Source organism: Rhamphochromis longiceps, linkage group LG18, assembly GCF_057381845.1.
Source record: "Rhamphochromis longiceps isolate RC_006_pf linkage group LG18, R_longiceps_female_GT1.1, whole genome shotgun sequence".
NCBI lineage: Eukaryota > Metazoa > Chordata > Actinopteri > Cichliformes > Cichlidae > Rhamphochromis > Rhamphochromis longiceps.
This window is the reverse complement of record NC_140574.1, coordinates 7,117,829-7,133,767: the sequence shown is the minus strand read 5'-3', so window position 1 is coordinate 7,133,767 and position 15,939 is coordinate 7,117,829. Positions and strand designations below refer to the sequence as shown.

General features: G+C 38.5%; 1 protein-coding gene across 1 annotated transcript in view; it reads left to right on the top strand.

Moving 5' to 3' along the window:
* Positions 1 to 15,781, top strand: part of LOC146647645 (cyclin-Y-like) — a 24,453-nt gene extending 8,672 nt beyond the window's left edge. The window contains exons 2-11 of the mRNA XM_085389722.1: positions 6,677 to 6,751; positions 9,972 to 9,989; positions 10,272 to 10,306; positions 10,449 to 10,543; positions 10,633 to 10,668; positions 11,537 to 11,594; positions 11,943 to 12,062; positions 12,489 to 12,655; positions 13,043 to 13,205; positions 13,956 to 15,781. Of these exons, the coding sequence (XP_085245848.1) occupies positions 6,677 to 6,751; positions 9,972 to 9,989; positions 10,272 to 10,306; positions 10,449 to 10,543; positions 10,633 to 10,668; positions 11,537 to 11,594; positions 11,943 to 12,062; positions 12,489 to 12,655; positions 13,043 to 13,205; positions 13,956 to 14,072 (884 nt within the window). The 3' untranslated portion in view covers positions 14,073 to 15,781. The remainder of the gene's footprint in view (positions 1 to 6,676; positions 6,752 to 9,971; positions 9,990 to 10,271; positions 10,307 to 10,448; positions 10,544 to 10,632; positions 10,669 to 11,536; positions 11,595 to 11,942; positions 12,063 to 12,488; positions 12,656 to 13,042; positions 13,206 to 13,955) is intronic.
* Positions 15,782 to 15,939: the final 158 nt, after the last annotated feature.

Here is a 15,939-nt window from a genome sequence, read left to right as displayed (position 1 = left end):
GTGCCATCAGTAAATGAAACTTAGCCAGGAAACAGATTTTTAGTGCTTTTAGCAGCCAGTTCTGCTATAAAGCACATGCAATGCAAAAAGGTGTATAAATAGATATAAATTTACCAAATGGAAATTACGTTTGAAAAGTTGAGTTATAATTTTTATCTGAATGTCATTTTTTTTCTTCTTTTGCTTTGGGAAATGTCATCTGACTTCTGTGTGTAGAAATCAGGATTAATTCTTGACAATAAGAGGACTCGGTGGACGTCAGAGAGAACCCAGGATCTGGAAACAACGTGGTGACGACTCTGACAAACAGTGCTGTAAAACACTGCAATGCAAAAAACGTAGATAAAGAGATGAAAACAAATGAGAGTTTTCAGATGTTTTATTTCTATTTTCTCTTGAAATTGTGTAACAAAATTAAAAAAAAAAAAAAACAGTAAGAAAAGTAACATTACAGAATATTGCTGAAGTGGCACAACATTCAATATATCCACTTCTTTCCACATCAAGAAGCATTACTATTTTTACGGCACTAGCAGTCATGTGTTTCCCCAGGGACATATGACTGGCTCAGCTCAACATGTTTGCAGAGCTGAAACGACTCAGATAAAGGAGTTAAAATATTCTAAAACAAAGAAAAAGATTACTAGGCACCCTTATTCTTCCTTTGGAGAAAAAAAGTCCATTCAGGTTGCTTTGAAGGAGAAAGTACTTGTTTGGCTTGCTGACTAGTAATGAGAGAGCAATTTGTCTGCCACTACACATCAAGACCACCTCATCCCACTAATTATCACTTCAAAAAGGTCTGCTTGCTTTGAGCTGCTGAGGCAGAAAACTCCTAAAAGACAGTCTCATTTAAATTAATGAGGACTTAGAGGAAGCTGTCAACTCTTGACTATAAAGCTAATCAGAATCAAAAGCACTTTCAAACTGACATGTCACCTGATTTTACCTTGTGACCGATCCCCTTCAAATTCTGCCAAGTCTTCCATGACACGTTTACTTATAATGGTTTTATCTTTCTTGCTGTAACTCATTTCCCAAACTAGTACTTATAGAATTTGGTCATTATTAAAGGAGGGAATAAATAAAAGTGTTACGATGAAGCAATATGCCAATACGTTTAGGTTCAGTCTGTGATATCTTGGCCTAAATGTGCAATTGATGCTACACGAAGCTGAAAATAAGGTTAAGCTCACTGCTTCGTGCATAGCTTCTTGACGAATCTCTCGTTAACCCAGCATGTCATGAAATACAGATCGAGGTGTACTGTACAATGAAGGTGTGATTAGCACTGGTTTTATTTATTCATTTTACTTTTGGTAAGGAGATTGCAGTGAATTTAAACACTCACCACTAGGAGTGTAATGATGCACAGTTGTCTGCGAATGAGAATCCTAAAATGGTAAAAAAAAATTCAAAATTTAATTTACTAGCTGGACCCACATCCTTATTTTAGGATTGCCAGCGTTTTAAAGGCGAATGGCTTAATCAAGAATTGAGCTGCGGTTTGGGGAAAGCCTCGATGTGGACTGACGGCGGCTCCTGGGCCTGGCAGATCCCCGTGTGCTAACGAGAAGTGAAGAAGTGAAAGAATTGAAAAAAGGGGAGCAAGGGTGTGACATGAAAACAAGAACAAGCTTGTAGAACTGGGGGTCATATATAGATTAGATAAGACCCAGAAGGGGCGTGTTTGGAGGTGTGGTCCCAATCCTGAAAGTCAGATAATTTATCTCCAATAAATCTTACTTTATAACTTTTGTCCATAGTAGTCCCTATAGCATAACTGATGTGATTGTGTGTGTATACGTTTGTGCGTGTGCTTATGCTTAAGCTTATCAGTGCTTTCCCAGGGAGCCCCCCCCTTCTCTCCTGGGAATATGAAGCCATGTGTGTGTGCAAGTCCTGTTTGTTTAACTTGGTCTGATACCACTCAAAGCCAGTGGTCAGTGTGTGTGCGTTCAAATAGTGGATGGAATTTTGGAAAAAAAAAACCTCTAAAACAAAACCAAAAAAATGAAAAAAAGGACCAAAAAAAGAAAACTAACTTAGAAAAGAATAAACTGCTCACACACTGCAGAACTCTAATCTTTTGAATTTAATGCATGTGCTGGTGTTGGACATTTTAAGAGTGCTCTCTCTTCACCACGCAATGAAAAGGCCTGATAAAGATGGTCAGCACCATCATAGATCACATTAATTGGCTGAGTAGGTTTAAAACATGTCTATTCAGGTGTATCAAAGATTATACTGTTAGATATTGTCTCAGGCATTATATATATCTTTTCTGGATTTGTCGAGATGTAATTCTTCACGTACTTGTTCTTATAAGTTTCCTTTTTGTTTTTCTAGTTAGTCTCATAACTCATGCAAAGACAATATGTATTACTCGCAGATGATTCATTTATTAACTGTTTTTCCAATGTAATACGTGGTTCTGTTTGAATATTATTATCACTGATCGCGGTCATATGACCTATCACAGTTTATTCAACATGGCGCCGCTCTGTGTTTCATTATCTGATGAAGAGCAGGTGTGTAGGAAACTTCATACTCTACTTGATGCAGAGTTTGGCAGTGTGCGAAATGTTTCCTGAGATGCTGGTACTCAGAAATCCCTTGCTCTGCTGTTTGAAATGTGGGTAAGGTCCTTCAGAAAGCGATTTCACCTCAGCATTTATTTATTATTAAACACATTCATGTACAGTACATGAATTTAGACAACGCTGCTAAGAGGAAAAAACAATACACATGACTGAACAGTGACCAGAATTACTCTCTGCATGGGAGCGAGTGAGTTTTCATGCTACCACAGACTCCAACAATAACAGTGGCATCACATTCATAACAGTGAACTTTAGATCCTGCTCAGGCAGGCTCTAAAGTTAACAGAGGCAAAGCTGCTCTTAGTGTAGACATGGTCATAAGATAATAAGTCATGGGTGAAGCTTAAATGCCGCAATACAGATAAGAAGTAAAGTAAAATAAGTCAAAATGAATGTGTGAAGTAACTTTCAAGATAAACATCAGAATGTGCTTCACAAGAAGAACTCAATTTATTATTTAAAACTGAAAGTCATCCAATAAGATTTCAATTAATTAAAAAAAACAAACAGCCAATCTTAACTTGTCTGAACATTTAATAAATTTGTTTTTATATGGAAGGACCTATAAGTTTATGAGCAGTAACCCTAAACAGTAACCCTTAGCATCTAGATTCAGTGGTAAAACTAACATTATTAAAGGCATAAAAAATAAATATTTACCTTGAATGGATGAAAAGGACCAGAAGATTTTTGTTTTGCCTGAGCTTTTGGCTATTAGATAGAAAGTTGTTGGACTTAAAGAGCAGAATTGGAGAAATTATTAGCATTAATGTGTCCTTAAAACAAAACAGCAGTACATTGTTGCTGAGGCTGCAACATTCAATACTCCAAATATAACATGTACTTCTACAAAAATTGATGCATTAATACTTTTTGCAATAAATTTTCCTCCATAAGGTTTAAAAAGTAGCAAATCAGACACAGTGTTGGAAACAGTGTAGTGCAGTAGTGGACTGGCCTGTTAAAAGCATGGTGCCTGTTTTTAATCCATTATGTAAGAGTAGTGAGACAGACAGGTAAGTTTGCCAGCTGATAGGTTAGCTGAGCTCCTCCTGTTTCGGTGTGCCAAAGCAGACCACAACTCTCCGTTAAGTTTACTTGAGGTGGTGAATATCATGTGTCAACACATGACACCAGCTACTGTACACCCCGGGAAATCCAGCAGGTTGGCCTAGAGGGACCTAGAGGTCCTGTGAGATTGATTCAGAAGTGCTTCTGCTAGTCAAAAAACACTTCAAGGACCTTGTGAGACCAACAATGTTTAATGTTACATCATCTTTGAACCACAGAAACAACTAGAAAAGTGAAAGCGGTTGTCTCTCTGTGTCAGCCCTGTGTAAGGCTGGACACCAGTCTGCCTCTCACCCTACTGCAGCTGGGATAGGCTCCAGCCTCCCATCGACCCTGAATTGGAAAAGCAGAAGAAGATGGATGGATAGATTTTCTTTGCTATATTTTATAGTCCTGCTGACTAATGTGGCCTTGCCCCAGGCCTACTGGTTTCCTGGAAAGATTCTTGACTGTGGCTCCACCATTGTTCTCTATGCAGTAAAAAGCAGAGTTAGCTGTGTGTGACTGGAAGACTCAAACTGGCGCATGCATCATATATTTGACACAGCAGTGGTACATTTGAGAAATCACTCCACCGTGATACAAAGGTATGTGTGTGTGTGTGTGTGTGTGTGTGGGGGTTCCTAATAGTAATAAATTGCAATAAATAAATTGCTAAGTCTGATCTTTATAGAAATGGCAGTATGACGTTGACATCCTGGGAACAGGTCAAAGTCTGTGATCACAAATGCAGCAAAGTGAGCGAAAAGTCAAACTACAGCTCTCATGCATCATGGCCTGACTAAAATATATTGTGAAAGGACTGCTACTTAATGCTTTCCTACTCTTTCTTACTACAAGCCTCATCCACCCACTCTCAAATACACAAACATGCTTTTCTTTCTTTTTTTATGTTTTAATGTGTTTTTTTGTCCCGTGTCGGTTGTCACTGGGATAAAGTTTATATATATATATTTTTGCACCCTTGTGCTTTCTTGGCATGCTTTCTTTTAAGTTTCAGACAAATTGAAAACCAGTTAAGCTACCATTTAAACTGCTCCTGACTACTGTTACATAAGGTGCTAACTTGACACAAATCTAATCCAAGCTGGGTCCATTCACCCTGGTGGATTTCAGAGGCTTTTGGCGAGACCAAATCACATGTGCAGCTGTATATTGTAAGAAAGCAGCAGGGGAAACAGCAGCACAGCCCGAACTAATTAGGAGATGCCTAATTTGATTAATATTATTCTGGAATACATGAATAAAATGAATCGTTGATTAGCCTAACCTTTCGGCATCAACCAGTTCATCTGTTAATGCTGTTTTTTTTTTTGGCCTAAGACTAGAGTTCATTTGAACTTCAGTTGTTACTTTATGGACAGAAAAAGCTTAAACTAAGCAGACTTATATAACAGGCTTCTAGTAAATCCTACCTGCATCTTAGCTATTTTTACTTTTTATTTTATTGCACACAACAGGAGGTGTTTGTCAAAGTCTGCTGTTTTGCAGAACTGCTGTAATAAGTGAACGTTGTTTCTCCCTGTACAAAACTATTCAAGCAATTTAATTTGTTACTGTAATTGTTATGCAGTGTCACAGCTGTTTTGTTCTCATTTTAATTTACCAGCAGTCATTCGTAGTCCAGCAGTTGCTGGGGCTGGGACAGATGATCAACCATGTGTCCCTCTTGCTGTCTGCATTATAATCAAATAGTCTGGATTTCAATCTGGGGCTTTTCCTGTCGTATTGTAGGAGACTGCATGCCGGGAATGTTTAAAAGCTGACATCACCAAAAACAGGCTCATAAAATGTTTCCAATTTGTTGCAGGACACTACAGGATTTGTAGTGACGAGTTAAGTGAATAATAGCAGATGCTGTACTTGTATCATTTTTGGTGTTGCTTATTCAATTTTGTCATCTGACTTCAATTACTCTCAAATATTTATGCACATGATTGATACGCACGTGATTTCGAATGCCGGGATTTGTTTTTAGATGTGCTGGGTGTGGAAATGATCGCTCGCTGAAGAGAGAAAGCTTCTCACTCATAACAACTGTGCTCTCTGTTGTCAGAGTAGCTGATGTTATCGGCAACGAACAAGGCATGAAAGGATTTTTTGGCATCTGTTCTGAGTCCTTCTGCTGTATAATATGCGTGCACAAATGCCTCGCTGGCCCATGCCTTTAGGCCATGATGCAATCCAGATTAGCTCTGGATGGGAATGATTCATGCCCGGATTTATTAGAGTAGAGGAACAAAAAACAAAACAAAAACCGCACACAGACTTACAAGAGTAACGCCTGTGATTTAAATCAGACTAAACTAGTCATCCTTTATGAGCGAGTCTTCTTATTTGCTGGTTTCTCTGCCACTATAAAAAAGGAGCCCGACCAGAGGTGTGTTATATTGATGACTGCTTGTCGGCCAATGGTGCACGGCTGATTGCCAGAATTTTGGCAAGGAGGTGAAACGTGGATAGAGGGAGAAAATATTACAATTCATTTAAAAATGCAAAATATGAGCTTGGAGGAGCGAGTGCTCTCTGAGCAGCCTTTTAGTTTAATTTCATTTGCAGTATTAGGCATCTGTAGGAATCTATAGTCCTATAACATGTAAGTATTTGCATGCTAATATATTGATAATAATATCAGTTTATACACCAAAGTTGGTTAAACTTGGTAATGTAGTAGATCACACATTTGACTAACAAGCAAAAGATCCCTCCTGGGAGGAGACGCACATCCTTTTGGGGTTTGCCTCATGAAGGGCGTCCTGCATAGAAATCTACAACGTGAAACATGCAGGGCTACCTGCTGTGGGACCCCATTGTGAATCCGCTAAAAGTAGTAGCCTTGGTTTAGCATTTGTGCAAATTAAACACAACATATGTCTGGAGCATGTGTGAATGCTGCACTGAAAAACATTGTGTTTTTTCTACTGTCGTGTTTTTTGGGTTTTTTTGCTCATCTTTGATATTTCAGGAAGGCGTACATATTCTTTGCTCTTTGTTTTTGACAGAGTTGAATATGGAGTACAATCCATCAGACCATCCACGGGCGAGCACAATATTCCTCAGCAAATCACAGAATGACGGTGAGTGGCTTGGTTTTATAGAATTTCACATAACAGGAAATTTGTCTGTTTATTAGGGTTTTTCGGTTCTGGTAATTAAATAATTTAATCACATTTGATACTCACTTGAGAAAGAAATATAGAGAAGGTCAGAAAGAGTTGCATTGTGTCTTTTTATAGATCTAGAGGAAGCATATGATAGGATGCCAAGAGACAATCTGTGGTACTGCATGAAGAAGTCAGGCAGCAAGACAGTGGTGAGGTGTATGATAGCAATGACAGATGGGTTCAAGGTGGGCGTGGGATTCAATTAGGAATTGGCTGCGAGTCCCTTTTTGTCTCAATTGTTATGGACAGGTTGACAGATGAGGGTTAGTCGGGAGTCTCCGTGGACTATGATGTTCACAGACAACATTGTGATCTTTAGTGAGAGTCAGGATCAAGTGGAAGAGAGCCTGGAGAGGTGGAGGTATGCAGTGGAGAGAAGAGGTTTGAAAGTCAGTTGTTATTGAAGGTAGATGTGTTCAAATACCTGGGGTCAAACATCCAAAGCAACAGAAAGTGCACAAGAGAGGTAAAGAAGAGTCTGCAGGGAGGGTGGAGCTGGTGGAGATGAGTTTCAGAGGTGATTTATGACAGAAAGACAGCAACAAAAGTGAAAGGAAAGAAATACAAGATGGAAGTGAGACCTACGATGTATGGTTTGGAGACGACGGCAAGAAGACAGGAGGTGGAGCTGAACATATTATGATTTCCAAGGACGATGAATGTGGAGATGCCAGACAAAAAAGAGACGAGGAAGGCCACAGAGAACATTCATAGATGTACTGAAGAAGGACATGTAGAGGGTTTGTGTGACAAGGAGCAATGTTAGGACAATGTGAGACAGAGACAGAAGATCTGCTGTGATGATCCATAAAGGGAGGAGCTGAAAGACACGTAACAGGTTTCCAGTGTTTATTTTTGATGTAATTATATACAAAAAGACAAAAACCCAACATTTAGAAAGCACAGTTTGCAAAAAACATACAGATAGTGTTGTATATTTCAGAACACAGTTTTGGCTTTATTGACGTTAGCCTGACACGCTGCACTTCCTGTTATCAGCACTGCAAGTTGCTCAAATGCAAGCCCCAATAAAGAGGGTGTGGGGAAAAGTCTGGACACGTAAATGTTTGCAGCCAGCTGAATTTGTGCTGTTGCATTAAGACTTTTAGCTTCCTGTTGGGGAAAGCTTGCACATATAGAGAGAAAGTGTTACTAAGATCCATTAACGTCCCAGCATGAGATTGTTGTTGTTGCTGGAATTTCAGAAACAACTAAGGATGCTTGCTTTTTATTGCTTTTTAATATTTTATATTGAATTGAATTTCTTTTTGTACGAAGCGTATGAACTTGTTCATGTAGAGAACATCCAAGTGACATTTGATTAATGTTCCTCCTCCAAACAAAGAAGGAATAAAATGATGTGAGATGTGAGTTTCTTTTAAAATATAATCATTGCTTAATATCTGCAACATTTAGAAACAAACTCCATCTTTTTTGTGGCTTTAAACAAAAAAAAAAAAATGGTGCTTTTATAGCTTTCTTTTCTGAAGTCAAAGAATCCCCTAAAGACATCAGTGTTAAATAAATTATACTTGCTGATATTGCTCATGTAGTCACAGAGTGATGTAAGCCTTTGTGCCTCTGAGCTGTTTTATTATCCAGAAATGCTCCAAATATAAAAGCAGTGTTTGCAATTTGTTTTTAACTCTGTCTGCTTTTGGTCTTTTCATATTATCTCTTGTACTAAAAATACGATGCAACACTAGCTCTATCCTTTAATACAGGAATGAGCCTCAACCAAGTCTCAACCAACACCTCATTTCTTAATATTTAGTTAGAAAAATGCAAACAACATGCAGCATTTTACTGAAAGGTGCAAATTCACATTGAAATACAGGATGTAAGACAAAAACAGAGTTTGTGCTATTCAGTGTGCTTGAAAGCCAATGTTTGAATATTTGACCACCTTTATTCTTCAGCACAGCCTAAACTCGCTTTAAGTGGTGTTAAGTGGAACCCAAGTTCCCTGAAGGATATTACAAAAGGCATCTTTGGATATTGGCTGCCTTTTGTTATGTTTGTTGTCCATTTGTCATTGCCCCTTTTCCTCTTTTTGGGAATGACCTTGTTGGCATGGGCATAACTTTGTGCTGAACATTGGGGGGGGGGTCAAGATCTCTGTCTAAATAAATAAATAAATCTGGGTAAATTCCCAGATGATTAAACATGCAACTATTTTGCTGGTAATACCTGAAATGAGTAAAGAAAATCAACAGCCTATTTATGCAAGATAGTTCATAATTTTATTGAGGGGGTTACATTGGTTGGGTCTGATTATTGGGGGGGTCATAACCCCCCTAACCCCGCTGAAAATTACGCCCCTGCTTGTTGGTGCAACACTACAGTTTTATTACTGCGTGTTTCTCAGTTTCACCTAAAATGAGAACAAATTATGCGTTTTTGTAACAGACTGCTACTAACAATGTGCCTACAGATACAATTTAAAACTGGTTTATACAGGAAAATCATCATTATACAAAGGCTGAACTAAAAATGAGCGACAACACAGCAGCCAGTGTCTAAAGACAAGAAAAAAGACCTTTAGAAGGACTGGAAAACTATTGCCTGAGGCCACTTTAAAAGAATTACACATCTGTCTCCTTGAAAGCAAAATATTAAGAAATGAGTGATGGCTCATGACTGCACAGCTCTGTATTTTGTTTAAAATTCATAGTACTTGGCTTATGAGCATAAAAATGTTGGACAAGTTCTTCAGCTGCTTATGACAGATTGCTTTTGCAGTAGAAGCTTACTTAAAGAGTGATCTTTTTGTCTCAGGTACTTATTTTAGTACTAAAAGTGCTGACACTGTTCCCAGAGAAAAGCCAAAATGTGTGACACAAGTGAGACAAAAAGCAACAATAAATGACTTTATCAGAGATTTCCTCTTTTGTAAGGATTTATTTTGACCCCTTAGATGTATCTCACGACCCTCAGGGATGCCCTCACTGTTATCAGAACCCAAACCATATTAGAATATTTAGGCATTAACATGGTGACATTAGAAATGTTTGTTTGATGATCATTTATGAGGACGTTTTGCTTTGCCCTACAATGTATGCCATTTGTTTCTTTAAATGAATCAGTGACTCTCATGCAAAGAAATAAGGCTGTTGCTTCCTCTTTTTTTCAGAGGTAGCATACAGGACTGGTGAGTAGTGTAACTTTGTCTCCATCTAGTGGCAAAACTGCACATTTCCGCCTCTGTGTCGCAGCTCACTCTTTACTTTTACCCTTTAACACTTCCTTTAACTGTCTTTTCTCAGCAATTTATTGCAACCTTTTTTGCTAGCTGCTATTAACACTTTGCTAATAGTGTTTAGTGTGTTTTACAGTGTTTTACATTTGGTGGGCTTTGTGTTTGGCTTTTTTTTTCCTTCTGGCATTTTAGGAAAAATTACAGATGTTGAATGTCTTCTATTTATTTTTACAGTGCGGGAGAAAAGAAAGAGTCTCTTCATCAATAATGTGAGTGCACAGATTTTTCTGCTATTTTTTTCTTCTTCTTTATTCTTTTTGTGCACATTACCCTTGCATGCTATAGATGACACCAAAACATGTGAATTCTAATAACAGTCTTTTGTTTGTGTGTGTGTTTGTGTATTTGTAGCACGGAACTTTGAGGCGCAAATACAGCTCCTGCTCCACCATCTTCCTGGATGACAACACAGTCAGCCAGCCCAACCTCAAATACACCATCAAATGGTTGTAACACCAGGAAGGAAACATTTGTATTTTTTTTTTAACCTACATGCTTTTCTGATATTATTATAAACATTTCTTTCTGTCTACAGTGTAGCATTGGCAATATACTACCATATAAAAAACAGGTAAGGATTCTCATGTTACCTAAAGACTGCCAGTTAATATCTGGGCATCTGATATCAAGGACAATATATTCAGTTTATCCCAAAATCTAAAGGCAGAACTGCTGCCTATTCTGAATGGTTTATTTGTGCTTCTCTTTGTCTTTTTTAAGCTTTTTATGATGAATGCACAAAATTACATCTAAAATTCAGCACAGTTTGAAGTCTGTACTTATGTTTAATCTTCTCAAAGTGTCAAGGGTGTCTGGACTGTTGAAGGATTCAATGTGAGGGATGCAAGACATAAGAGTTATCAGAATAAAACAGGATGAAGAACTTCTAGAACTGAAACAAGAATGCACGAAACACGACACTAAAGAATAACTAAGAACAAACTAATTCAGGAGGGAAAAAATAAGGACGTTGCTAAACAAAATCTGGAAACCAAAACAGAAATCTAAACTTCAAGTCCCAGAATAACACGTAAAGAATTCCAAACCCCACGTAATGACAAACGGCAGGACCTTGACGAGTGTATACTTCTGTGACAGTGATCTGTGTTTTTGGATTTAAGGAAGCTTCAAACTGTTCAGACTCTTCTTGAAACTGTTTCAGTTGCAGTGATCTTTATCCATAACGTAGCCATAATAGTCTACTTTAAAATAGTTAATATGTATCTCTTTACCCAAAACTCCATGGCATTTACAGTTTGTGAACATCTCTGTTTTTGCTACGGTAGTAGCTCACTGTGGCTAGCACACTGAAGCGTACCCTGCCTTTCGCTCTGTGATAACTAGAATAGGCTCCAGGCTCTTTGACCCTGGATTGGATGAGTGTTTGAGAAAGTGGATGGATAGAAGACGGGAAAAATAAATGTTTTATTCCTTTTCAGAGATGCAGACGGTGGGACGCTATTAGATATCTTTGATGAGAGGCTTCACCCTCTCTCGGTAAGATAAGCGATTTCATTTTTAAATCTGTTGACTATCCTGCTGCTCGTTTTGACAAACCTGTGTCAGATGTTCTGTTGTATTTTTAATGCACCTTGGTAGACTCTGGTTCTGTGTGTTAAGATTTTTTTGTCTCCCATTTTAAACCCTTTATTTTTGCTCTCACCGTCTGTTGCTTCATTTTCACTTGCGCACTTTTCTTTATGTCTTGTTGTCTTTCTCACCCTACTCTCTGTTTTGGCTTTTCTTCCTCCTCGCAAAATTGTCATCCACCATCATCCACTTTTCTCACTTTGCCTGATGGTTGTTCTTCTTTTATCCAATCTCTGCCTCCCTTCATTTATCCAGAAATCAGAGGTTCCACCGGACTACAATCAACACGATCCGGAGCAGAAGCAGATTTACCGTTTTGTCAGGACACTGTTCAGTGCTGCTCAGCTCACTGCTGAGTGTGCAATTGTCACACTGGTGAGGCTTATTTATTTGTGTATTGCCATTAAATAATGCATAAAAAAAAAAAAAGGTATCTTCATGACACTTTGCCCCCCTAAGGTGAGATAAGATGGACCTTTCAGTTGTGCGCACACAGTTTGTGTTTAGGCCCCCGGGAAATTGCAGCCTGATATGTTCCGACAACCCAGGCATGTGTGCAAATTGTTGATGAGACTATGCATCATAACTACTGTGATGCATGTGACTATTGTGGGCTCTGAGAGATCAGTGATGAATGTAGTTTGTCATACAGGGGGAAAAAAACCCCCAATTGTTTACCTCCCAACACTATTAGTTAGATCAAATCAGGTTCTGTTAGTAAACTGTTTTTTCCATGTTAATGATTATCTGCTGCTTTAATTTTCTATCTAGTTTTCAGTCTTTATCCATGTGATTGTGCAGGTTTATCTGGAGAGGCTCCTGACCTATGCAGAGATTGACATCTGTCCAGGAAACTGGAAGAGGATCGTTCTGGGTGCTATCCTGCTGGCTTCCAAAGTCTGGGATGATCAAGCTGTCTGGAATGTCGACTACTGTCAGATTCTCAAGGACATCACAGTAGAGGACATGTGAGTGATTAGCATTAAGGATGGGAATGGTCTTGAAATTTAGGATTTTATTCGAGGTTTAAGGTTTGATTTGGGAGTCGGTTGGGGACTGGGTCAAAATTTTAAAAAAGACAGAAAAGAAAAACGACAAGCAGCAAGAAAAACCGAAACGATGCTCATGAGATTTGGTGTGATAAGCTTCTTCATCAAGTCATGGATTTAAATCCTCAAGGTTTCAAACAAATACATAAAGAGAATGAAAGACTCAACAACACCTAACTTTGAACTTTGAAAGATGATTTGTGATTTCAAGGAGCCGTTTTTTCTTCTTGATATCACAAAGAAAACATCTTTAAAAAGTCACTGGGGGAGTGCACTGACACAGAAATTGTATGATCATGCGACCAGGAACGAATTGGAGCGACAGTTTCTGGAGCTGCTGCAGTTCAACATCAACGTGCCGTCCAGCGTCTACGCCAAGTACTACTTTGACCTGCGATCTCTCTCAGAGTCGAACAACCTCAGCTTCCCCCTGGAGCCGCTCAGCAGGGAGAAAGCTCAAAAACTGGAGGTGAGACGTCACCGTTAAGGTTTCCATCCGAATTTTTTTTCTTTCTTTTCTATCCATCAAATTACTACATTTTCCCCTTGATTAGTAATCGATGAAAATAAAGAAACTCAAAGCCAATAAATATAGGAGTTATAAATTGTTCCAGATTGTAACAATTCAGCTTTGCCCGATTGCCACCATTATTTCTCAGGGTTAGCAACATAGAGAAGGGAACTAAAGGGATAAGTCAAGTACTGCATTTATTAAAACTAGTTAACTAAAAAGAACCAATTATGTAGCGTGGAGAGACTTTGCTCCTGTAGAGCCTGCTGGCTGTAAGAGACTGTGCATGTCGGAGGTGTCACTGACTGATCAGGGCAACTAATTGCTGATTGGGCTTTCAATTTTGTTTGTATAGCGCCAAGGTGCTTTATTTTGTAAGGTAAAGACTCCACAATAATACAGAGAAAATCCCAATAATCAGACGACCGTCTACGAGCAAAGTACTGGGCAACAGCAGGAAGGAAAAACTCCCTTTTAAGAGGCTGAAAGGAAGAAAAAAAACAAGTTTAGCAGGATAGGACAATTACCTTTACAGATCTTCCGGTGTATTGAAAATGTGTAAAGGGGCGTCAAATTGCACTATTTACTTTTAAACAAGATTTGAAAAGTTTTCTAGAAACTAAAACGTTAATGCTTCAATCACATTAAAGCCCTGCACGCAGCCAAATGACAACGATATCTTAAAATTCCTTTATGCCCTTTTTGCAGGCCATCTCCAGGCTATGTGATGACAAGTACAAAGACGTGCGGAAAGCTGCCAGGAAGCGCTCGGCGAGCATGGACAATCTATGCGGGATCCGATGGGTTCCTGCAATCCTCTCTTAACCACTAATATGCTGTCATATAGTGAAGAGTGACATCGTGCTACAGACGCTGCCTGAAGGAGAAAACGTGTGTTTGTGCTCAGTGGAAGTGTGTCAGTGTGAATGGACCCAGGATGCAAAGCTACATTCTGGAACAGCGAGTGTAACCTGGCACCATCCAATGGACCTGGAGTCAAGAATCGCAAACTACAGTTTAAGCGAACAAGACGTGTTTCTACTTTAACTTAATGCCTTCATAGTGCCTCGATATTTTTGTACTGTAAGAGGGAAGGGAGTTACTGGTTGCCACGTCAACCATTCAAAGACATTCGGAGACAACTCTAGTTTTGGAGTATAAAGGAAATCCAGGACAAGACAAAGGTCTGAAACTTTTGAGGACATGGCATTGTCAACCTGTCTCAATGTAAAAAGTCTCAGTTCGGCTTTCTGGTTTTGTCCAGACAAATCTCTCGGTTTTAACTAGCTTCAGAGATTCTAAATAACCTGTCTTTCAGATAACCCTGCGTATTATTTATTTATTTTCTAAGTACTTTTCAACATTTTCAACTGTGTTTGGCAATTAGTAGTGTAGCACAGGACTTTCTACTGGTTATTTATTTCTTTGATGGGAGTAAGAATAATAAAGATTTCTTCTCTGGAAATATTCAAGGTTTACAGTTCTAGTGTACCTCTTTATGCTCAGGTAGTCTGGTTGATATGTCAATTGACTGTAATGCTCCTCATTTCAGTTATTGGGAGGATAAATGAGATTAGATAATGAAATAAACACCATAGAAAGAAAGGGCTAGAATACATTTAAAGTATCCCTATAGATGTATCAGTATAGCAAAAATCACCAGGTTTTCCTTCAGTAACATGACTCCACCAATTCAAAAGCAGGAGACAGCACGACCCTCTGCTGACATCTAGTGGTTATTTGAGGTGTTGCAGAAAAAGGCTGCCAGTCCAGGGTAGGACTGGACGAAGTTACGTGTTACCTTACGTGTTAACATTACTTCGAAAAAGTATCTGCAACACATGTTTCAGAGAAAATGTTTCCTATTATCCCAAATAATCCACATTTCTTGCAGTGAACCGTCTTTATAGACGTTGTAGTCAAATTATACACAGTAATTTTTGTTACTGGCTGAATGGGAAAAAAAAGAGAAAAGATAGGTGAAAAGATGGAAAGTTGTTTTGTACTGAACATTTATTTAACAAAACAATATCCATTTACTGTCAAACTCAAATGTGCTGTTGCTACTTAACAAAATGTTTTATAGTCAAGTAAAATTTAATGTCTAACTTCAAACAAAGAGAATGACATAACTGGTCTGATAAGTGCACTGACCACTGGATGCTGATCTATTGCAGATGTGAGGAGGCTACCCAACATTCCTTTGTTTATATATGTTCAGTATTATAGCATTACTGACTGTATATATCACATTTACTGTTCATCTGGAAAATCTGGTAAAAAGCCCCGGTCTCATGAGCTTCATGCTCAGTGTATCCTACCCTGGCTACTGTCTTTATTACAGTATTAACATGTTCTTGGATGGATGCTTGAAGGACTTGCTGACATGTCTGGGTTAAAGGGTTTCTGTTTTGCAACTTCTCAAACCCTGTGAAACCCAAAGTTCCTCAAATATAGGGGTAAGCCAAAAAAAGAGAGCCGTTTTCCTTGTGTTTGATGAGGTCATTTTTGTAGTTATACAAGTTTTCACAGGACATGTTAGTAAGATAGCACGCAACTAAATAACAATATGAACCAAAGAAAAGTGTATTAATTGTATGACTGCAACTTCACAAATATCTAATGCCTCAAATCCCACAAAGTTCTTCTCTCATACCCCAAAATATTTTTTTTTTTATTAGAAGCAAAGTAA